The 25,955-nt window shown below is 45.1% G+C and overlaps 1 protein-coding gene across 1 annotated transcript in view; it reads left to right on the forward strand.

Moving 5' to 3' along the window:
* ELAPOR2 (endosome-lysosome associated apoptosis and autophagy regulator family member 2) overlaps positions 1–25,955 on the forward strand; it is a 159,249-nt gene that overhangs the window by 80,544 nt on the left and 52,750 nt on the right. Inside the window, exons 8-11 of the mRNA XM_040343432.1 lie at positions 1,300–1,388; positions 6,307–6,487; positions 7,534–7,662; positions 19,840–19,930. Of these exons, the coding sequence (XP_040199366.1) occupies positions 1,300–1,388; positions 6,307–6,487; positions 7,534–7,662; positions 19,840–19,930 (490 nt within the window). The remainder of the gene's footprint in view (positions 1–1,299; positions 1,389–6,306; positions 6,488–7,533; positions 7,663–19,839; positions 19,931–25,955) is intronic.

Here is a 25,955-nt window from a genome sequence, read left to right on the forward strand (position 1 = left end):
AGGTACAGTGACAGTCAGTGGAGAAGTGGGCAAGTATACAGTGATGGTCAGTGGAGAAGTGGTTAGGTACAGTGATGGTCAGTGGAAAAGTGGGTATGTATGCAGTGATGGTCAGTGGAGAAGTGGTTAGGTACAGTGATGGTCAGTGGAAAAGTGGGTATGTATGCAGTGATGGTCAGTGGAGAAGTGGTTAGGTACAGTGACGATCAGTGGAAAAGTGGTTATGTATACAGTCATGGTCAGTGGAGAAATGGTTAGGTACAGTGATGGTCAGTGGAAAAGTGGGTATGTATACAGTGATGGTCAGTGGAGAAGTGATTAGGTACAGTGACGGTCAGTGGAAAAGTGGGTATGTATACAGTGATGGTCAGTGGAGAAGTGGTTAGGTACAGTGACGGTCAGTGAAAAAGTGGTTATGTATACAGTGATGGTCAGTGGAGAAGTGGTTAGGTACAGTGACGGTCAGTAGAAAAGTGGGTATGTATACAGTCATGGTCAGTGGAGAAGTGGTTAGGTACAGTGACAGTCAGTGGAAAAGTGGGTATGTATACAGTGATGGTCAGTGGAGAAGTGGTTAGGTACAGTGACGGTCAGTGAAAAAGTGGGTATGTATACAGTCATGGTCAGTGGAGAAGTGGTTAGGTACAGAGACGGTCAGTGGAAAAGTGGTTAGGTATAGTGACGGTCAGTGGAAAAGTGGTTAGGTATAGTGACGGTCAGTGGAGAAATGCATAGGTGCATGAGTTCCGCGGTTGTCACTAGAGAAGTATGTACAGTAGGTGTAGTGGCAGTCAGTGGACAGGTGTGTGGGTATAGTGGTGCTCAGTGGAAAAGAGGGTAGGGAAAGTAAGAGTCGGTGAAGAAATGGTAGGCATAGTGATGGCTAGTGGAGAGTAGGGTAAATGCAGAGATGGTCAGTGAAAAAGTAGTACAGCAATGATCAGTAGATTCAATGACTGTCATTAGGGAACTATGTGGGTGCATGGGGGGGGGAATAGATTCCCTTAATTTGGGATTTCTTCTCACTTCTTGCTTTTGCTATAGGACAGGAAGTAAAGGTAAATCTCACCAATGGTACACAGATGGCAAAAAAACTGATGGGCATTAACCCAACCTTACTCTATCTAAAATTATTTTATTTTTTTTGCCTATAGTTCTTTTTTATTGAACATTGCAGTCCCACCAAGAACTGGGACTTCTATAAGTGTCATATTTACAGTGCAATCAATGTAGCTCACTCCAGGAAGCATCTAATAAACATAATAGTCAAAGCTATCTTTGCGTATGTTTCCTTTTCAGATGAAGGATCCAGCAAGTGTATAGATTGTCCTCCTTGCACAAACAAAGATTTATTCCAGATCCATACACCCTGTGACATGGAGGGAAAGGTATGATGAAATGCTAAAATGATGACATGCCAAATGAATACTGACTATGGGGAGACACATATTTAAAGCTGAACTCCAGTCTTAAAGTGGAGCCACTCTCTCAATCATTGATTATTTGTAATTCTTATTCTGCTAGCATTAGTAAATAGATAGGAAAGTACAGTATCTCACAAAAGTGAGTACACCCCTCACATGTTTTGAAATATTTTATTATATATTTTCATGTGACAACACTGAAGAAATAACACTTTGCTACGATGTAAAGTAGTGAGTGCACAACTTGTATAACTGTACATTTTGCTGTCCCCTCAAAATAACTCAACACACAGCCATTAACCACTTCCAGACCTTAGGTGTTTTTCAGATTCGGTGTTTGCAAGACTAAAACATTTTTTTCTGCTAGAAAATTACTTAAAACCCCCAAACATTATATATTTTTTTTCTAACACCCTAGAGAATAAAATAGTGGTCATTCCAATACTTTTTGTCACACCGTATTTGCGCAGCGGTCTTACAAGCGCACTTTTTTTGGAAAAAATTCACTTTTTTTAATTAAAAAATAAGACAACAATAAATTTGGCCCAATTTTTTTATATATTGTGAAAGATAATGTTACGCCGAGTAAAATGATGCCCAACATGTCACGCTTAAAAATTGCGCCCGCTCGTGGCATGGCGTCAAACTTTTACCCTTAAAAATCTCGATAGGCGATGTTTAAAAAATTCTAGAGATTGCATTTTTTGAGTAGCTCTAGGGCTATAATTATTGCTCTCGCTCTAACGATCGCGGTGATACCTCACTTGTGTGATTTGAACACCGTTTTCATATGCGGGCGCTACTCGCGTATGCGTTCGCTTCTGCGCGCGAGCTCGTCGGGACGGGGCGCTTTAAAATTTTTTTTTTTTGTTTTCTTATTTATTTTTATTTATTTTATTATTTTTTACACTGAAAAAAAATAATAATGATTTGATCACTTTTATTCCTATTACAAGGAATGTAAACATCCCTTGTAACAGAAAAAAGCATGACAGGTCCTCTTAAATATGAGATCTGGGGTCAAAAAGACCTCAGATCTCATATTTGGGCTTAAATGCAAAAAAAAAAAAAAAAAAAAATGTAATTTTTTCAAATGACCAAAAAAAAAATTTGTCTCTTTAAGAGGCTGGGCGGGACTGACGTTTTGACGTCACTTCCGCCCAGCCGAGCTATGGGGACGGGCGAAGGAGATTTTTCCTTCAGTCTTGTCCCCGCTCACCAGCCGACAGCACCCGATCGCTACCGACGGCTCCGGTAAGTGGCGGAGGGCGCGGGAGAGCGGCGGGAGGGGGGCCCTCTCCCGCCACCGATAACGGCGATCTCGCGGTGAATCCGCCGCGGAGACCGCCATTATCGGATTCCAGACCGCGCACACTAAAGATTGATACCTCGATTGTGGCAGCAGCTGCTGCCGTTACCGAGATATCAGTCTTTAAAAATAGGACGTACATCGTCGTGCGCAGGTCTGGAAGTGGTTAATGTCTAAACCACTGGCAACAAAAGTGAGTACACCCCTAAGTGAAAATGTCCAAATTGGGCTCAATTAGCCATTTTCCATCCCCGATGTCAGGTGACTTTCTAGTGTTACAAAGTTTCAGGTGTAAATGAGGATTTGGTATGTTAAATTTGGTGTTATCGCTCTTACTCTCTCATACTGGTCATTGGAAGTTCAACATTATGCCTCATGACAAAGATCTCTAAGGATCTTAAAAAAAAAAAGAAAGAATTGTTGCCCTACATAAAGATGGCCTAGGCTATAAGGAGATTTCCTAGACCCTGAAACTGAGCTGCAGCACAGTGTCCAAGACCATACAGCGGTTTAACAGGACAGGTTCCACTCAGAACATTCTTTGCCATGGTTAACCAAAGAAGTTGAGTGCATGTTCTCAGCATCATATCAAGAGGTTATCTTTGGGAAATAGATGTATGAGTGCTGCCAGAATTGCTGGCGAGGTTGAAGGGGTGGGGGGTCAGCCTGTCAGTGCTCAGACCATACGCCACACACTGCATCAAATAGGTCTGCATGGCTGCCGTCCCAAAAGATGATGCACAACAAAAGCCTGCAAACAGTTTGATGAAGACAAGCAGACTAAGGACATAGATTACTGGAACCATGTCCTGTGTTCTGATGAGACCAAGATAAACGTATTTGGTTCAGATGGTGTCAAGCGGGTGTGGTGGCAACCAGGTGAGGAGTACAAAGACAAGTGTGTCTTGCCTACAGTCAAGCATGGTGGTGGGAGTGTCATTGTCTGGGGCCGTATGATTGCTGCTGGCACTGGGGATCTACAGTTCATTGAGGGAACCATGAATGCCAACATGTACTGTGACATACTGAAGCAGAGCATGATACCCTCCCTTCGGAGACTGGGCCGCAGGGCAGTATTTCAACATGATAATGACCCCAAACACACCTCCAAGATGACCACTGCCTTCCTAAAAAAGCTGAGAGTAAGCCTAGGTTCACACTGCTGCAAATTCAAAATCGCGGTAAAATGCGCGATTTCAGCCACAATTTAATGTAAATCGCGGCCCAAAATCGCAAAAAGTAGTACAGGAACTACTTTTTGAAATCGCAGATGCGGCGTCGCACTGATTAGGACAGTGCCATTGCCGACAATTGCCGCCGTTTTGAGATGCGATTTGACATGTCAAATCGCATCTCAAATCGTTCCAAATCGTACCCAGTGTGAACAAGGGCTGAATGTGATGGACTGGCCAAGCATATCTCCAGACCTAAACCCTATTGAGCACCTGTGGGGAATCCTCAAACAGAAGGTGGAGGAGCACAAGGTCTCTAACATCCACCAACTCTGTGATGTCATCATGGAGGAATGAAAGTGGATTCCAGTGGCAACCTGTGAATCTCTGGTGAACTTCATGCCCAAGAGGGTTAAGGCAGTGCTGGAAAATAATGGTGGCCACATATTGACCAAAATATTGACACCATGGGCCCAATTTGGACATTTTCACTTAGGGATGTACTCACTTTTGTTGCCAACGATTTAGACATTAATGTCTGTGTTGTTATTATGAGAAGACAGCAAGTTTACACCGTTATACAAGCTGTACACTCACTACTTTACAATGTAGCAAAGTGTAATTTCTTCAGTGTTGTCACATGAAAGATATAATAAAATATTCACAAAAACGTAAGGGATGTACTCACTTTAGTGAGATACTGTATATCATGTTTACTTTTTTTACTTTTCTTCAGTTACCTCCAGGTTTCTTGCCTAGGAAAATGATGTCATACATCCCAGGAGTCTTCAGGAGGGAAGGAGGGGTTTGCTGAGCTAAGCACACCCTCCTGATTGTATGCCTGAGCTAAGGGCAGATGGATTCCAGGAAGTAAATGCTACATGAATCATCTGCCCTTATTAGGATAGCCACAGACAGAAATGCTTGGGAGTGTTTTTCAAAAGGATTTCTCAGCAAAATAAAGCATAGAGGCATGGATGGATGGCGGACTTTGCTTTGAATAACAAAACTGTATAAAATAGCGTTTTTGGTCGGTGGGGCTCAGATGCAATGTAGATCCACTTTAACTTAAGCCTTCCACAGTTATACAGGCTCCTCTGCTTTACTAAAATTGCTTACTCTGATTTAATTGAGTTTCTCACAGTGGGCTTTAAAAGATGCAGCAAGTCAGATAGAGGCCACCTCATCTCCTAGCTGGAGGACAACCATTGGCGTTCAGTTCTTTTAATCATGGAGGCTCAGCATCACACATTGGTGTTACCTGTGGCAGTCTGCATCCAAATGCAGCACACTCCTCCAGACTGAGGACCCATCAAGATATTTTGATATTTGCATAACGCCTCCCAAGAGCCAGTCCACTGATTGCATTAGGGCTGAGGACTCTTGAGAGTACAGAGGCAGCAAACCTGTGCTTATTTTATGGCTAGAAAAGTGAACACTACGGGCCAGATTCATGTAGACTTACGACGGGCGTATCAGTAGAAACACAGTCGTAAGTCCGAATCCCCGCCGTTGTATATTTAAGCGTATTCTCAAACTGAGATACGCTTAAACATTGCTAAGGTACGACCGGCGTAAGTCTCCTACGCCGTCGTATCTTAACTGCATATTTACGCTGGCCGCTAGGGGCGTGTACGCTGATTTACGCCTACAATATGTAAATCAGCTAGATACGCCTATTCACGAACGTACGCCCGGCCGTCACAGTAAAGATACGCCGTTTACGTAAGGCGTTTTCAGGCGTAAAGATAAACCACCAAAAACATGACGCAGCCAATGTTAAGTATGGACGTCGGAACCGCGTCAAATTTTTCACGTTTTACGTTGTTTGTGTAAGTCGTCCGTGAATGGGGCTGGGCGTAAATTACGTTCACGTCGAAACCAATGAGTCTTTGCGGCGTAATTTGGAGCATGCACACTGGGATACGTCCACGGACGGCGCATGCGCCGTTCGTTAGAAATGTCAAATACGTGGGGTCAACAGTATTTAGCATAGAACACACCCCAAACCAACCTATTTTGAATTAGGCGGGCTTACGCCGGCCCAGTTACACTACGCCACTGTAAGTTAGAGCGCAACTTCTTTGTGAATACAGGACCTGCTGCTCTAACTTACGGCGGCGTAGTGTATCTGAGATACGCTACGCCCGCCGAAATCTTTCTGAATCTAGCCCTACATGTTTAGCTACTTGACTTGAAACTGAGCTTAAATTGCTGAACTGACATTTTTTTATGTCATTTGAAGGGTATTTTTAACTTGTCTAATAGATGTTAATGATATTGTTATTATTGACAGTGAAGATGGTAATGTAATGCTTTGAACTTTTAAAAGATTTAAACATTACAGACAATACTGATAGTGTGGGAATAAATTTCATATTTGTTTGCCACTTTTGACTAGACACAAATCATGTATAAATGGATAGAACCAAAAATATGCAGAGAAGACCTACCTGGTGCCATCCAGCTTCCAGCATCAGGACAAAAGGAGGCATGTCCACCATGCAATCCAGGATTTTACATTAACGGGACATCTACTTGTGCACCTTGTCCATTTGGGTCCTTCTCAGATGGAAAACAAGGTAAGATGATTATTAGAAATTGCATCCCAGTCCATAATAATATACTAATACAAGGCTAAGAAAATCCCATTTCCAGCCTCCTATGCCTGCCTATTGGTCAGTGAGGCCACCCACCACAATGGGGGGCGCCGGCGCTGTTCGGAAATGTAGGTGGCTCGTAGGTGGTCAATCTCGCCTGAGAAAGGGAGCGAGATTGACTCAATATCGCGGTCACCTACAGTAGATATCCCTCTTTGGATAAGTTACGCCTGGATCTCATTCAACTTGTCGCCCAGGTGCCGACTGACAGGTGATCAATCCCTCAGTGTGCGGCTACCTCGATCCCCGGTGGTTTGTCCAGGCCCTTTTGGACCGCCAGCCTCTCAATGGCGCCCCTCAGACTGACTCCCCACCGAACAGCAGTACAGCTTGGGATCTTCAGAAGTGGGAAGGAAGCCAGTTAGTCGCTGCTCAGATGCTCCGGGCCAGCATGGTCCCAGAACCAGGAACACCGCGTGGCACGCACAACCCCCCCGGCCAGGTAGGCCATTACGCCGGGGCGCCGTGATGTGGTCACCCTAAAGGTGGGTGCCACACTGGACGAAGAAGACCCAGAACCAATGGCGTCTGCCTCATAAATACACCTCCCAGCATGCACAGTGAGAACAAACCCTCCTAATTGGCTGCTGGGAAAGAGCACCCAAACCTTGACTCCACTGCTGCCACCTGCAGCACCGGGGCTGGAAGAACACCCCAGCACAACAGAATAAGCCCACAGCACAGCCAAGCTGAGACAGAGACCCTGTTTTGCACTTAACAATCTGGATCAGAGTTTACCTACACTCTGATCTACCTTTAAATTTAACTACAGTAGTATCAGTACCATAAAGTACACAGGCGCTACACAATGTTTAAAAGGTTGCCTACCCCTGCTATAACATATTTCCTGTTACTTGATGCTTATAATTAAGCTTAATAGCTGTCTTTGCTGTATGTTGATTTGCATTTCCTGTAATTTAATAAGAACAGTGTTAGAATCTGTTTTTATGCCCTTTTTTTACCTGCAGAGTGTAAGAAATGTGCCGCTGGCACAGAGCCGGTCCTAGGCTTAGAGTACAAGTGGTGGAACATCCTCCCGTCCAATATGAAGACCTCTTGCTTTAATGTTGGAAATTCCAAGTGTGATAAAATGAATGGTAAGCTGCTGCTGCTCTCTAGCAACTGTTATATTCATTTGTAGCGATTCATTATTTTTCAAATGAATTGTGTAACATTTGATCAATTATTTTGCAGAGCTTTAAGTCAAACTAATAAACATTTAGACCAGCCATTTTCAACCATGGAGCACTAGAATTCCTCCAGAGATTGCTACAGTTTCCTTAAACCATGGGCTATTTGTACCTTTCAGATAAGCAACCACTGACACCAATGATCTCTTTAAAGAGGAACTGCAGTCTGCTCACATCATTTGTAATAAAAACATCTTTGCCATTCTGAAGCTTCCCTCCAACCACTTTGCATATTTTATATATACTGTGATTCTGTACTTGCCAAATATGCTGCAGAAATCTCCTTCCACTGAGTCTGGTTGCAGCCATTTTAAAACTGTGGGCAGCTGAGCTGCTGCCTGTTCACTTTCTGGATTTACACAGACACCCAGAGGCACACCTCCAGCTCTCATTGGCCCTCTCATCCCCCCTCCCTTCTTGGTAAAGAGAGAGAGAGAGCTGTGCATGATGTCATAAGCCTAGGCTTTTTTCCAGACAAGAAACAGGACGTGGGCTGTATACGGTATTTACTGGCAAACAAAAAAATGTTTTACGATCCAAACAACAAGGGCGAAAGACTTAACCACTAGCCTACTGCCCGCCGTCATATGATGGTAGGGCGATATGCCCCTCATTCTGGGCGGATGTCAAATGACGTCTTCACCTTCCCAAGCCACTAGGGGGCGCATGCACGTGCACCCGCCGCGTCACTGGGAAACCGATAAGCGCGTGCCAGGCGCCCGCGATGTCCACCAGGCACCCACGATTGCCCAGTAACTGAGCAGGATGTGGATCTGTGTGTGTAAACACACAGGTCCACGTCCTGTAAGGGAGAGGAGACTGATGGTGTGTCCCTTGTACATAGGGACACCGATCGGTCACCTCCCCCAGTCAGTCCCATCCCCCTACAGTTAGAATCACTCCCTAGGGTACACATTCAACCCCTTGATCGCCCCCTAGTGTTAACCCCTTCCTTGCCAGTCACATTTACACAGTGATCAGTGCATATTTATAACACTGTTCGCTGTATAAATGTGAATGGTCCCAAAATAGTGTCAAAAGTGTCCGATGTGTGCGCCACAATATCGCAGTCACGATAAAAAGCACTGATCGCCGCCATTACTAGTAAAAAAAAAAAATGCTATAAAACTATCCCCTATTTTGTAGCCGCTATAACTTTTGTGCAAAGCAATCAATATACGATTTTTGCATTTTTTTTTTTACCAAAAATATGTAGAAGTATACGTATCAGCCTAAACTGAGGACATTTTTTTTATATATATGTTTTTGGGGGATAACAAATAAAAACCGCAGAGGTACTACTACCAAAAGAGAGCTCTATTTGTGGGAAAAATTATAAAAATATCATTTGGGTACAGTGTTGCATGACCGCGCAATTGTCATTCAAATTGTGACAGCGCTGAAAGCTGAAAAATGGCTTGGGCAGGAAAGGGGTCCACTTTAACTATCTGTAAGTGGCGGGGGTATTCCCAATGACCACACATATAAGGAACATTCTCCCCAGAGACCATCGCACTAATATACTGTGATTTTTAGTTATAACAATTCTTAGTAGAAAAGGTTGAGAAAGGCTGTTTGCAGATTTCGTACAACACTGGCATAATTTTTAGTACAATGTCTCCCCCTACAGGAGAATTATTGTTAGTATATTTTTCAGCAAGCCATATTAGTGTGTGCGTGTTTATATACAGTATATATAGTATATGCATTTGCATAAATACCAGATGAGATTAAAGTGGCATTTTTTTCGTTTCCAATATTTTTTATTAAGTTTTCAAAAAAAAAATGAGGAGAGGGGTATACAAAGAAAATTGGGGGGAGGGGAGGCACTCTCAGTCAGCATCTGGAGGGCCATTCAACAAGTACAGAGTATTGCAAGTATACACATAACAGTTACATATCTTGTGTCCATGAGCACTCCCTCTAGGGCCATCCCCAAACATGGATAACCGTCAATTTAGCACAGAATCGCCCAAATGGAGCGCTATCTAGGCCCAGAGGGCCAACATACAATGGCCCACTCCAGCTGAATTGGTAACGTAACAGTAATAGAGCAAAAAAGAAGGAAGAGGAGGAAGAAGGAAAGATAGAAGAGGAAGAAAGAGAAGAGAACAAGAGAGAGAAAGGGGATGGTGCATCCCCACCTTATTCCAAGAAGGTGAAAGCTCTAGCATTGATTCGGATCAGTGTGCATTTGTGAGATAAGCGATCCAGGGATCCCACACCTTGTCAAAAATTTTGACTTTATCATTCAGAATGGCTGACAACCTCTCGTTCACCATAATCCAGGACAGTTTCGACTTCAAAAGGCCAAAGGGGACAGTGGGGGATCTCCATGACTTGGCGATGGAGATTCTGGCTGCCACAAATATAAAAGCTATCAGTTTTCTCAAGTACCTTGACGCACCCTCCACCGGGCGTCCCAGCAGTGCATGTAGAGGCGACTTAACTAGGTTCACCTGGGTTAAAGAGTAGATGAAGTTGTAAGTGCGTATCCAAAATCGTCTCACCCTTTGGCATGACCACCAAATGTGGTACATGGAACCGTCCTCACTGCACCCCCTGAAGCACCGCGGGGACGCCCCCGGAACGAAAGTGGCTATTCGCGCAGGGACCATGTACCATCGCAACAACACTTTGTAATTAGCCTCGATTAAAGAGGTATTAATGTAGGATCTAGAAGCCCCCTGTACCAGTTTACTCCATTCTGCCATTTCCAGTTCCATGCCTAGATCATGTTCCCACTTTAGCATATATGCCATCTTTTGAGTACCGGAGGACAACAAACTATAGATTATTGATATGTGACCGGAATGTTTGTCAAAGGTTCTGCAAAGTTGCTCCATAGCCGTAGATGTGGAAAGATCAGAGGTACGGTTCAAAGTCTCTAAGAAATGAGCAATTTGAGCGTATCGAAAGTATTCCGTATTCGGAAGACCATACCTCTCTCGTAGAACCAATTTTGACAAAGCTCCCTTGTGGTCACAGAGATCCGCTATCCTCAATAGGCCCTTATTGATCCACCAAGAGAAGTCCTGGGGTCGGAGACCCGGGGTGAACAGGGGATTATGAAACAGAGATGCCATCGGGGTATGTGGTGACTTAAATCGATATGTTTTGGCTAGGCGATCCCAGAGACTCAGGGAGAATGACAGAGACGGACATAGCATAGCTGGCCTATCCCGTCCTCTCAGCCACATCAGGTGACTGATCTCTCTGTCCGGGTTCAGGGAAGACTCCAGTCCCATCCAGAGCGGTTTGGATCGACCCGTATGAAAACGGATCAGCTGGGCCAACTGGGCTGAGTGGAAATACTTAAGAAGGTCCGGCATACCCAGTCCTCCGCCCAATTTAGGGGTGTACAATGTTTTTCTGTTCACCCTAGGCCTCCTATGATCCCATATATAATCAAGCAGTTTGGACTGAAACTTCTTAATATCCACGCTTACTATAGCTATTGGAAGAGTCCTGAATAAATACAACACCTTAGGTAGAATGGTCATCTTGACCGAATACAGCCTACCGAACCATGACGGGGGTTTAGTCGACCACCTCTGAAGGTCCTCCAACAACTTGCGAAACAAAGGGGGATAGTTCTTCTTATATAGTGTAGTAAGAGTAGGAGTTAAATAAATGCCCAGGTAGGGGAGGGTTTCCTCTTGCCAGCTAAAAGAGTATTGTCCGCGCAAGGCTCGAACTATGTGGGGCTGTAGGGAGACACCTAGAGCCTGAGACTTAGAGTGATTTACCCGCAGTCCAGTAAACGTCGCAAAATGTCCCAGTACTACATTCAGAATTGGCAAGGAGGTAACCGGAGAGGAGAGGAGCATCAATATATCGTCCGCGAACAGCGCACATTTGTGCTCCCGCCCTCCGCAGTGAACCCCCAGTATGTCCGGATGTGATCTAATTTTGGTAGCCAAGGGCTCCAAAGCCAAGATAAACAACACTGGAGACAAAGGGCAGCCTTGTCGGGTGCCTCTGTGTATGGAAATGTCTCGAGATCTATAGCCCTTGACCACCAAATTAGCAATGGGAGCGTTGTATATTGTTCGAAGTGTCGTCATGAAATATGACCCAAACCCATATCTCTCTAGTATAAAGAAAAGGTATTCCCAGGACAAGGAGTCGAACGCCTTTTGCAGATCTAGCGAAAGTAGCAAAGCTCCTCTCTGCCCTCCCCCGTCCCAGCCCGAGTTTAACGCAGATATAATGTCAATGATTCTTCTAGTCTGGTCCGGGGCCTGTCTATGGGGTACAAATCCCACCTGGTCAGGGTGAATATATTGTGCTAAAAATGAATTCACCCGGGTAGTCAGTATTTTTGTCAGTAATTTAACCACTTCCATACTGGGCACTTACGCCCCTTCCTGCCCAAGCCAATTTTCAGCTTTCAGCACTGTCGCACTTTGAATGACAATTGCGCGGTCGTGCTACACTGTACCCAAACAATTTTTTTATCATTTTGTTCCCACAAATAGAGCTTTCTTTTGGTGGTATTTGATCACCTCTGCGGTTTTTATTTTTTGCGCTATAAACAAAAGAAGAGTGACAATTTAAAAAAAAAACACTATTTTTTACTTTTTTATTTAATAAATATCACAATTTAAAAAAAAAAAAACGTTTTTTTTCCTCAGTTTAGGCCGATATGTATTCTTCTACATATTTTTGGTAAAAAAAAATCGCAATGATCATATATTGATTGGTTTGCGCAAAAGTTATAGCGTTTACAAAATAGCTGATAGATTTATGGCATTTTTATTTTATTAATTTTTTTACTAGTATTGGCGGCGATTTGCGATTTTTTTACTGTCACCGTGTCATTGCGGCGAACACATCGGACACTTTTGACACGTTTTTGGCGCCATTCACATTTATACAGCGATTAATGCGATAAATATGCACTAATTACTGTATAAATGTGACTGGCATTCAAGGGGTTAACACTAGGGGGTGAGGGAGGGGTTAATATGTATCCCTAAATTGTGTTCTAACTGTGGGGAAAGGGGGGTGACTGGGGGAGGTGACCGATGCTGTGTCCCTATGTACAAGGGACACAGATCGGTCTCCTCTCTCCCCTGACAGGACGTGGAGCTCTGTGTTTACACACAGAGCTCCACGTCTTGTCCCTGTAGCCGCCGATCGCGAGTCCCTGGCGGACATCGCGACCGCCAGGCACGCGCATCGGCATCTCGGGGACGCGCCGGGCGCGCGCGCGCGGCCGCCGGCGCGCTCGCGCGCCCCCCAGTGGCCGCAAGAATACAGGACGCCAAATGACGTCCTGTTGAATTTTCAGAGTAACCGTGGAGCCGTCATTTGACGATGGCCCGGTACTCTAGTGGTTAAGGTCGACATTTATCAGCGAAATCGGGCGATAATTTGTGCAATCACTATGGTCCTTATTAGGCTTAGGAATGACATGTATAAACGCCCTATTCTCGTGCGGCGGGAGGGGGGAGCCTCTGCGCAAGCCATTAAAGAGGGCACATAAGTGCGGAGCTAGGATTTCCGAGTATTTACGGTAATAGTGGCCAGTGAACCCGTCCGGGCCCGGTGATTTAGAAGGGTTCAGAGACTTAATGGCCGCCACAATTTCCTCTGTTGTGAATTCTGCCTCCATCAATTCCACGTGGTCGCTAGATAACTTGGGGATGGGTACATTACCCAAAAATGCCTCTGCCTGAACATTGCTAAAGTCCCCCGAAGATTCGTACAGTTTAGAATAAAATGCGGCAAACTCTTGGAGAATCTTGTGTGGATTCTGGGTAAGTTGGCCATTCTTCAGTCTCAGTTTAGGTAGGGCGGGATTGAACGGCCTAGGGGTTAATTTTCTCGCCAACAGTTTATTCGGCTTATCGCCCAAAGAATAAAATCTATGGCGCGACCACCGAAGATATTTCTCCGCCTTCGTAGTAAGACTTAAATTCAAAGCCGTACGCGCATCGTCAATTTGGGTTCTAAAATCGAGGTGTGGGTTAGATTTCTGTTCACGCATTACCCGACGTAATTCTTCTTCCTGCTGCCGAATCGTGCATTCACGTTCCCTCTTAACCTTAGAGGCAAGCTGTATAAGCGTTCCCCGCATGGTAGCCTTATGGGCTGCCCAAAGGGTTACCGGAGAGGAGACCGACGAGGAGTTCTCCTCAAAAAACTGTTTTATAGCTCGCTCAATTTCTTTTTCGAAGGCAGGGTCATTCAGCAATGACTCATTCAAACGCCACGATGGTGGGCTTGACTTTGCCCAGAGGTCGGTCAGCACGATTTGGACCGAGGAATGGTCCGACCAAGACATGGGGAGTATCGTAGCGGACGAAACAAATGAAAGCAGGGGAGAGAACGTGAATACATGATCTATGCGCGAGTACGTCTTGTGCACATGGGAGTAGTACGTAAAATCCCGATCAGTAGAATGGGCGTCTCTCCACACATCGATCAGGTCATAACTGTGTAGGAGACGTGCCATTGCTCCGCTCTGTCTAGTAGCGTGTTTCAGTATCGCTTTCCCGGGATTAGATCTATCGAGGACCCGGTCAAGAGAAGTATTGCTATCCCCCCCGAGGATCACGTGGCCCGCTACATGGGGCATTATGATCTCCAACATAGAGCGGAAGAAAGTCAATTGACCCACATTGGGAGCATAGTATGATAGAAAAGTGACCTCGCTCTCATTGATTTTCCCCACTACCATAATGTATCTACCCTCCTTATCCCTAATGACGGTGGTGGGTGTAAAAGGAACCTTTTTGGCGAAACATATCGCTACCCCCCTCTTTTTATCAGGTCCATTAGATAAATAGGCCGTTGTGTATCTAGCGTTCAGGTACCTGGGGGCCGAGGCCTTAGAGAAATGCGTCTCCTGTAGGAGCAGAACGTCTACCCCCATTTTGTGATATTGTTGGAAGGCCTTCGCTCGCTTAGTGGGAGAATTAATGCCCTGCACATTGTGTGTTAGGATAGTGTACTTAGTGAGGGGTCTATTTGTCATGATGGTTCGGTAGTCTGTACTCACGTTTCTGAAGAAATAGAGGTCCGGACCCAAGCGATTGTATCTTATCTTGGGATGGGGATGCACCAAAAGGTAGACGAGTCAAAGGAAAAGAAAAGAAAGTCTGGTTAAAGAAGAGAAGGCATTGGAGAAGTAAGTCTAATTGCATCACATCATAGTCCGACAAAAACCACCTATAAGACAGTCGTTGCCAGAGTAAAAATGAGAGGAAAACTAAAACAAACAAAAACGCAAAAAATGAAAAAAAAGAGGGGAAGGGAGAGGGGAGGACGAGAAGTAAACATCCTCCCCCCCCCCTCCCCGGACACGCCGAAAAACAGCGCGTATTCAAGGGCATAGAAAGAACAAAAATGCCCGTTAACCTGCGCGAAGTTGCCCCCACCCAAAGAGGAGAGGCAAGTTCGCTATTCGTGGCATGCGTTACCACCCCGGCCCTTTACCCTCGCGGACCAGTTAGAACAGGCGGAACCAGCCCATTGGACCGCACCCCCGCAATATATAACACAATTTCAAAGTCCTAGTCAGGACCGGATCGTCTCTTAATATAAACAGTTTACCTGGCTGTATCACATAGTAGCTAAACATTTAAAATAGAAAAAAAAGTTAGATAAAAATGGAATTGAAAATAAACAATGAAAGTGAAAACGTGGCCCTTCTCGCGGCAACACCTATGTAAGTAAAATAGCAAAATGAACCTTGCAGAAACAGGCACTTCAAAACTATTCGTCCCTGCTACTGTAACTCCCTCTTCTGGAGGGATCAGCCCCCAACATCCGTGAGGGGCACAGTGGGAGAATAAACAGATAAAGAAATAGACACAGGCCATGCCCGATCTTCAAGTGTTCAAGGGGGGTCTTCTGGCTCTGGAGCGACCCTGTTGGGACCATAGGGGGGACACCGGCCTGTCTCCCCCCCCGGGTGCACTTGTGGGAGTCTGTGGATCCATAGTGATCAATCCCAATTCTTGAAGCAATGCTTCCCCCGATTGAAACGAATTGAAGGAGTAGGATCTGCCTTTGTATGAGAACGAGAGTCTGAACGGAAAAGACCAGCGATACTTGATGTGGCGATTTATAAGATGAAACAAAAGGGGTTTAAGCGCTCTTCTCTTCTGGATCGTTGATTGCGAAATGTCCGCAAAGATCTGGACCGGGTATCCCATAACAGTTACGTTACCCAACTGCCTGGCCTCCAGCATCACTTTCTCCTTGATCCTGTAGTAGTGTGGCTTAACTATAACGTCTCGTGGCAGGCCGTCCGGCCTGGGGGCCGTTAAGGCGCGGTGCACTCTATCGAGTTCTAGCTGATGAGGAGAAATGTCCGGGATCAACTGTGACATCAAAGCGTGTACGGTCTCCTCCAGATTCAGTACCGTTTCTGGGAGACCCCGCACCCGGAAATTGTACCTGCGAGATCTATTCTCCAAATCTTCAATCTTTGCGTTAGCGTCATCCAATTGGTCTTGTAAAGATGTGATCATTTTGGAGTTTTGGTTAACACGTTTAACCGTGCCGTCCATTTTGGTTTCAATGCTATCCAGCCGTGCTCCAATATTTTGAAAATCAGACTTTATCCCAGAGGTAATCATTGTACAAGCTTTTGTCAGTTCTTGTTGTAAAAGGGCCGAGAACCTGGCAAGCAGCACCGTATCCCCAGAGTATGAGGATGCAGGGGCAGGGGCAAGGGCAGGGGGCATCAGGAGCGCAGAACTTCCCTGGCTGAATGTTATCTCAGCGAGTTCAGCCATCTGTCTGTCCGTGGACGAGGCAGGGGATGTAGTAAACATCAGCAATGCTCCATCAGGGGAGCCTGACATGGGGGATTGGTGGGGCCCTCGATCCAGGTCAGAGCATGGGGAGGGGGTCCCAACCTGGGATTGTGAAGAGAAGGGGTCTCTGTGTATTTCAGCCTGTATCGAAATTATATTCCCAGGGCCGTGTGTATCAGTCTCTGAGCTCTGGCCTCCTATCAGCGCTTCTTTTCCATTCAGCTCCATCACACTCAGGGGGGCCTGATGCAGGGGAGAAACAACCCCTCCTCCAGCTACTAAACCCGGCTGCATCTGTCCCCAGGGTGAATGTGCCTGAGTCTGTGTGCTGTTCCGGTCCGTGCCTCCCCCTCCCCTCCTCACCTCCTCCGCCCGATCCTCCGGCTGGTCCTGGGAGCCGCCACGTGTATTGTCTCCCCTGCCCGACGCCATCTTAGGCTGAGGGGAGTGTAGCTGGGCCTGTGAGCGCGTCTTGCGAGAATGCTGGGAGGGTCGGCGCTGGTTATGTTTGTTGCCGGCGGTCCTCCGCTGCATGGTCCGGTCCCGAGTTGTGGGGTGTGCTCACTAGGGGTCGATCCGCCCGCTTGATTGCTTTTGGTAGCTGAAAGGGCCGCGGCTGTGCGGAGCTCGATCAGCACATGACCGTCCTCGGCGCCGCGCGCATGCGCACTCAAAGTGGCATTTTTTTTATTTTAGGATCTACATTGCTCAATAAATCATTTTTTCATAATAAATAATCCAGCAAATCATGCATTTTTACCTGTTGACTAAATGACAACGTTAACACACCATGATATCCTTTGTTAAAAAAGTGACATTTAATTTTATCTGAGCTCAATGAAATTTGAAAATTGCAGTCACATGGCTGAAAATGGTGTTAAAGTTGACTCTAATGTCATATACAATGCACATATAAAGTTTTGTGAATGAAAAAAAAAAAAAAAACATGACACTCTTGGGTTGCTGTGTCTTATTTAAGCTTTATACCGCGTACACACGACCGTTATTAATTTCATTGAAAAAAATGATGTTTTTCTCGACGTGATTCCTCTCAAGCCTTCCTTGCCTACACACGATCGTAAAAAAAAATGCTCGAGCGAAGCGCGGTGACGTACAACACGTACGACGGCACTATAAAGGGGAAGTTCCATTCGGATGGCGCCACCCTTTGGGCTGCTTATGCTAATTTCCCTGTCTTATAACTTCTGAGCATGCGCGTTTTTTCCCCCTCGTTAAAGCGTACACACGACCATTTTTCGAGATGTGAAAAACGACGACGTGAAAAACGAGGAGAAAAAATAGAGCAGGTTCTAAATTTTTAACGGCCATTTTTCTCATCGAGAAAAATGCTCTGGAGCCTACACACAACCGTTTTTTCATGCCCAATTTAAAAAATTGCATTTTTCTCGTCATGAAAAACGGTTGTGTGTACGCGGCATAAGTATATGCCTTGTAAAAAAAATGACACAAGAGTACTGAAAAAAAAAAACACAAGAAGGGTATTTACAGTGGTATCAACGTTGCCCAAAAAAAAGGTCGCCTTGCAGGCTCATGTCATAATGTGCTAGTATGCACCACATACTAGCACATTATGACAAACTTGCCTAAAAAACTGAACTCTCCAGCGGCAAGTTGTCACTGGTGACAGGAATTCCATTTTCACCCAGTCTTCCTTCTGGGTTTGCAGGCTCCGGCCTTTTCAATGGCTGAAGCGCAATAATGTCAATCCCAAGCATACGCACGGGAGCCACAGTCACGGCGATGCACTCTTAATGGACAGCAAACTCGAGCATGCCGTTCATTGAGAGCACAGTGCGCATGCAACGGTGATGTCACCGGCTGCTACACATTGGAATATCTCCTAAACGATGTACATTTAGGAGATATTTACTGTACCTAACCCCTAGGTAAAAGATAAAGATAAAAAAAGCAGTGTTTACTACCGCTTTAAAGCTCTACATTAAGTTAAAGTGGTTCCAAAGCCTAAACATTTTTTTACCCTAATGCATTCCCTTTATTAAGGTAAAAAAAAATTCCAGTGGGCCAGATTCAGAAAAGAGATACGACGGCGTATCTCCTGATACGCCATCGTATCTCTGAGTGCGCGCGGTCGTATCTATGCGCCTGATTCAGATAATCAGTTACGCATAGATATCCCTAAGATCCGACAGGTGTAAGTGTCTTACACCGTCGTATCTTAGGCTGCATTTTCAGGCTGGCCGCTAGGTGGCGCTTCCATATGTTTACGCAAGAAATATGCTAATTAGGTAGATACGGCGATTCAGAAACGTACGTTCGGCCGGCGCAATTTTTTACGTCGTTTACGTTAGGCTTTTTTCGGCGTATAGTTACCCCTGCTATATGAGGCGTAGCTAATGTTAAGTATGGCCGTTGTTCCTGCGCCGAGTTTTGAAATTTTACGTCGTTTGCGTAAGTCGTTCGCGAATAGGGCTGGACGTAATTTACGTTCACGTCGAAAGCAATGACGTTTTGCGGCGGATTTTCGAGCATGCGCACTGGGATTTTTTCACGAACGGCACATTTGCGCCGTTCAAAAAAAACGTAAAATGCGCGGGGTCAAAGCTAATTTAAATAAAACACGCCCCCAACATCCCCATTTGAATTAGGCGGGCTTACGCCGGCCCACATACGTTACGCCGCCGTAACTTAGGGCGCAAGTTCTTTCTGAATACGGAACTTGCGCCCAAAGTTACAGCGGCGTAACGCATCTAAGATACGTTACGCCGGCCGGATAGATATGCTCAGGTATCTGAATCCGGACACGTATCTGCATCACCACCTCACCCCCTAAATACTTGCCTGAGTCATCAGTTGATCCAGCGCTGTGCCCTCTGTATTGGCTCCCCGCTCTCACAGGCTTTGCTGAGGCAGCAGGAGTCAAATCCTGTGATGAGGGAGTGGGGGGTGGCGTGTGACTGAGCTGCGCTGCCTGTGTCTATGGACGCATGCAGTGTGCTTTGAAATTGAGACTACGGGTGTGTCAACATAGGAAGTGGCTTTCAGTGGTGGCACACTGAGAAGAGGAGGAGCCTGGAGCGCCAGCGGGAAACCCCAGAAGAGGAGGATGGGGGATGTTCTGTGCAATTCTATTGAACAGAGATGGTAAGTATCAACAAATCGTGAAACAATTCCGTGGGGAAAAATAATTATAAATAAACATATTTCGTGAGATTCCCAGCTTTTTGCATGCAGTATCTTTGGTAGTGTAGCTTTGTTTCCTCTGAAATAGCGGCAGTCTTGTCTATATTTATGATGTGGTGCACTGATTGATACGGCCTTTTTGTTGTAGGCTGGGAAGTTGCAGGTGATCATGTCCGGAGTGGATCAGGGGGCTCAGATAATGACTACCTTCTGCTGAATCTGCATATCCCGGGATTTAAGTAAGTTATGGTGTTGGTTGGTAAAAATATTTAAAGCAGGGCAGGTAAGAACATATTAAAGCTGAAGTTTAGTTATATTGTTTTTGGGTATACAGCACCTAGGGGTATAACTTACCTGTAATGAGGTGCATCTCTTGTGCTGTTGGTTGCTGGTTACTATAAAAAAAATCCTCCCAGAGCACTAATCTTCCAGTGCTTCATAGATTAAAGTGGTTGTAAACCCTTACATATACCCAGTAAAGTGACCGGCCTCAGGTGCTACACAGAGCTGAAACAATTACTCCTAAATGAGTTGTACCTGTTTATCTGCAGTTTTCTCTTCTCTATATCTGTGCAGAATATATAAAGCTTGGCGCTCTGGAGCAATGGCTTAGGACTTGGTCACATTATATAGTTTCCTGCCATCTGCACTCTTCTCCCTACACTAACTACCCACCACCATACACTCGGCGCTCCCCTCCTGCACATACTACCTACCGCCCTACAGTCCGCACTCCTCTCCTAAACATACTACCTACCGCCCTACACTCCGCACTCCTCTCCTGCACATACTACCTAACGCCCTACATTCTGCACTCCTCTCCTGCACATACTACCTACCGCCCTACACTCCGCACTCCTCTCCTGCACATACTACCTAATGCCCTACACTCTGCACTCCTCTCCTGCACATACCACCTACCGCCCTACACTCTGCACTCCTCTCCTGCACATACCACCTACCGCCCTACACTCTGCACTCCTCTCCTGCACATACTACTTACCGCCCTACACTCTGCACTCCTCTCCTGCACATAATACCTACCGCCATACACTCTGAACTCCTCTCCTGCACATACTACCTACCGCCATACACTCTGCACTCCTCTCCTGCACATACTACCTCCCTCCCTACACTATGCACTCCCCTCCTGCACATACTACCTACCGCCCTACACTCTGCACTCCTCTCCTGCACATACTACTTACCGCCCTACACTCTGCACTCCTCTCCTGCACATAATACCTACCGCCATACACTCTGAACTCCTCTCCTGCACATACTACCTACCGCCATACACTCTGCACTCCCCTCCTGCACATACTACCTACCACCCTACACTCTGCACTCCTCTTCTGCACATACTACCTACCGCCCTACACTCTGCACTCCTCTCCTGCACATACTACCTACCGTCCTACACTCTGCACTCCTCTTCTGCACATACTACCTACTGCACTACACTCTGCACTCCTCTTCTGCACATACTACCCACCGCCATACACTCTGAACTCCTCTCCTGCACATACTACCTACCACCCTACACTCTGCACTCCTCTTCTGCACATACTACCTACCGCCCTACACTCCTCTCCTGCACATACTACCTACCGCCCTACACTCTGCACTCCTCTTCTGCACATACTACCTACTGCACTACACTCTGCACTCCTCTTCTGCACATACTACCCACCGCCATACACTCTGAACTCCTCTCCTGCACATACTACCTACCACCCTACACTCTGCACTCCTCTTCTGCACATACTACCTACCGCCCTACACTCCTCTCCTGCACATACTAACTACCGCCCTACACTCTGCACTCCTCTTCTGCACATACTACCTACTGCCCTACACTCTTCACTCCTCTCCTGCACATACTACCTACCGCCCTACACTCTGCACTCCTCTCCTGCACATACTACCTACCGCCCTACACTCTGCACTCCTCTCCTGCACATACTACCTACCGCCCTACACTCTGCACTCCTCTCCTGCACATACTACCCACCGCCATACACTCTGAACTCCTCTCCTGCACATTCTACGTACCACCCTACACTCCAAACTCCTCTCCTGCACATACTACCCACCGCCATACACTGCGAACTCCTCTCCTGCACACACTAACCACCGCCCTACACTCTGAACTCCTCTCCTGCACATACTTCCTACCGCCCTACAATCTGCACTTCTCTCCTGTAAGTCATCTCAGACTCTATTTAACTACACCCCTTTAAGCCACGTGCAATATTTTACACAACTAAAACCACACCCACTTTTTACTGTGACGCAATTTGCCCACCGCATTTTTATTTTTCTCAATGCCTCATGCCGCGTACACACGGTCGTTTTTCGGCATGAAAAAAAAAAATAGTTTTTAAAAACGTAATTTAAAATCATCGTGTGTGGGCTTCACATCGTTTTTCGGCTTCTGAAAAAAAAAAAAAAAAAATTCGAACATGCTGCATTTTTTAACGTCGTTTTTTAAAATGTCATTTTTCGTGTTGTAAAAAATTATCGTGTGTGGGCTAAAACAACGTTTTAGACCCGCGCATGCCCAGAAGCGAGTTATGAGACGGGAGCGCTCGTTCAGGTAAAACTACTGTTCATAATGGAGTAAGCACATTCATCACGCTGTAACAGACAAAAAAGCGCGAATCGTCTTTTCCTAACAAGGAATCAGCTAAAAGCAGCCCAAAGGCGAATAGAACTTCCCCTTTAGAGTGCCGTTGTACGTGTTGTACGTCACCGCGCTTTGTTCATCATTTTTCTAAAACGATGGTGTGTGGGCAACATCGTTTTTAATGATGAAGTTGGAAAAACTTCGTTTTTTGGACATGCTGAAAAACTATTTTTTTTTTAATGCCGAAAAACGACCGTGTGTACGCGGCATAAGGCCCGTTTTTGATCTTGCCCACATGGGTCCACTGAATTCATGATGCGCTCTTGCTCCCCTGTCACCTTTTTCTCTTTGTATTAGGAAAACTTGTCAGACGTGATTCAAGCTGATAGCAGATATTTAGAGCAGTAAACAGAAATGACACTTAGTGCTCTGGATTGAGACAAGTACACACTAAAGAAGGATATGCTTTGTTCATAATTAATGTCAAAGGTATCAATTTAACACACTCAGCTCTACCAGTAAATGGATCGTGCTGCTCACCCTCCCCTTTCATCCTCATTCAAAAAAACTCCTTGTATTATTTTTAAATTTTTCATACATTCTGAGAATGGAGGGGAGAGACTGAAAAATGACAGGACCCTTCTATTTTATTAGGGGAATGCTTAGCATTCTGTGAAAAGATACAAGGAGTGGGATTTATCAAAACTGTAGCAGCAAGAATCTGAAACCATTGTACATGGAACCAATCAGTCTCTATCATTCATTTTTAAAAGCTTAAAGTGGATGTAAAGCCACTCTCATCCTTTCTAAACTAGTGCCATAGTTCTGATCTATAAGGATATAGATGCCTCCTGCATGTATCTTTACCTGTCATATGTCTCCCCTCTGTCTGTTATAAAAACTGAAAAACTGCAGATTCTGTGGGTGGATCTGCTGTCTTGAGCTCTGTGGGTGGCGTTGTGATGTCAATAGACTCCCTGCCCTTCTCTACACGCCCCTTGTCAACATGCATTTTTTCCTGTGCATTCCTTACACTAAATTCTGCTATGATCACTAACATCCAGTCAAAATCCAGAAACGTAACCACATGACTTCAGAAAAGGAGTGGGGGTGGGATTTAAAAAATAATGCCTGTCTCCAGGCTAGTGCATGAGATATGTAAATAACCTGTCATTCACAGCAAGGGGGCGGAACGGACTAAGGTTTTTCTCTGTAAATCCGTTTTATTTCACTGAACAATAAAAGAGGATTGCTCAGAGCTGGATTAACTCTGTGTGGCAAGACTGGGCACAGATGATAGGAAATCTTATGCTCTACATTGTCACATAAAAAAATAAATTGGGTTTACGTCCACTTTAACAGACCAAGCTGAAGATAGAAGCTGGTTTAATTGCCATGTATAGCTTCTGTCTGCTTCAGTTCTGATAAATTTCCCCCAAGGAGTTTGGTGTATGCAGAAGTGGGGCAGAATGGGAAAGCAAATAACGCAGTGTTCCACTGTTAGGGCCAAAGGCAGTTACCCCCAATGCAGCACTGGAAGTTCACTGTTGTCAAAGAAGGATTTTTACAGTAACCAGCAGCCAGCAGTACATAGGATGCACTTCATTAGAGATAACATATGATTCTGGTGCAGTATACCCAAAAACATTTTGAACTAAACTTCAGGTTTAAATAGGATTCCACCCATGCATGTTCCATAAGGGTCTCATATGACTAATGCTTCTGCAACTTATATGTCACATTTTACCAATTACATTGTGAATAACAATGACAAGCAGGACACCAAGCTAGGCTAAAGCGCTGCGCAAACTGTTGGCGCTATATAAATCCTGTATAATAATAATAATAATAGGCTGGCTCCAGCAGGCTATTCACAAGGCCAGATTCACCATTATACACACTAGGCATTGGTCTTTAGACAGCAGGGTTGAACAGGTGACTTTTTCTGTATAACTATTAGCCACACATTGTTTTATACACCTTTAGTACAAATAATCATCTCATATAAGGTTTTTTTATGTATGATTTTTATTTGTTTATGGTGCTCCGAGGTGTAGCATTTGTCAAACCCCTGTGAACCAAAAATAAAATAAAAATTGAACTGTGAAATACAGCACACAAAAATTGTGCATGAAGATACAGATATGGCCAAACATCTGAAGTTGAAGGACCTCAAACTTTGATCCCCCTGGTCTGGGATACAAGGTGCCTGACAGGGGCAAGTTACTTCATGGAACATAGGAGAGAACAGCACAGGCAGCTATGGGTTTCTGAGGCTCCACCTCCTTTTTAAAGCTGACCTGCGACTGGGAGATGAGGGTTTTTGTAGTCTATTGCCGACAGTATTTTTAATACTTGCTAATTCTTGTGCTGCGCTGTTCTCTTCTATGTTCCATTGAGGGATCCATCCCAGGTCTGTTCCTAAGGGAATGGAGGATTTTCTTCCTTTTGCCCTTCACCTAGTACCCATGGACGTTGTGGACCTTTATCTCCCATTGCAATTGTGAGAGCTGGGTGGCTTGTACTCTCATAATTTTGTGTTTTTACTTTTTTGCAACTCCATGGTCTACCTAGCCTGAACAAGGATGGACCCATGTCCCTAGGGGCCTGCCAAAGCCAGTCCTCCAAGTACCTGGTGGGGGGGGCTCTCCCAAAGAGAGACAGATTACATGATTTTACAAGGACTTTAAATAAGGTTTATGTTTTGAAAACAGGATTTCATAAGACTAACTCCTGAGCTGACGGGGGAGAGAAGACAAGGGACACAGGAACTTTTGTGTACATACTGTAAATAAATAAGACATCCCCTGAAAATAAGCCCTAGTGTGTTTTTTGTAGCCAAAATTAATATAAAACCTGGTCTTATTTTTGGGGAAACACGGTAAAGGTAATAACAGACATTACTTTATTATCTCTTATTATCAGGCGATTTACTTATTAAAGTTTAAAATAACGTAAACGTTCACTTTAATACTTAAAGAGGGAGTTCACCCTAAAATAACTTTTAACCTTAGATTGATGTTAATTTTGTCTAGGGGAATTGGCTAGTATTTTTAAAATCGAAGCTGTACTTACCGTTTTAGAGAGCGATCTTCTCCGCCGCTTCCGGGTATGGTCTTCGGGACTGGGCGTTCCTATTTTGATTGACAGTCTTCCGACAGGTTTCCGACGGTCGCATCCATCGCGTCACGAGTAGCTGAAAGAAGCCAAACGTCGGTGCGGGGCTATACTGCGCCTGCGCACCGACGTTCGGCTATTTTCAGAAAATCGTGACGCGATGAATGCGACCGTCGGAAGCCTGTCTGAAGACTGTCAATCAAAATAGGAACGCCCAGTCCCGCAGCCCATACCCGGAAGCGGCGGAGAAGATCGCTCTCTAAAAAGGTAAGTACAGCTTCGATTTAAAAAAAAAAATAGCCGATTCCCCTAGACAAAATGAGCAGGAATCTAAGGGTAAAAAGTTGTATGTCCGGGTGAACCCCCGCTTTAACTACTATAGTCTATAGTTAAATTGGCTTGGTCTGTCTATCTCAAGAAGAATTCTTCATTAAACACCTACCACCTAGCAATTTTAGTTCCACTTGAACTCCTCTTTTGTTGAAAAAAAAAAAAACAATCCCCTCTGGGTGATCTAT

The sequence above is a fragment of the Rana temporaria genome, chromosome 3, assembly GCF_905171775.1.
Source record: "Rana temporaria chromosome 3, aRanTem1.1, whole genome shotgun sequence".
NCBI lineage: Eukaryota > Metazoa > Chordata > Amphibia > Anura > Ranidae > Rana > Rana temporaria.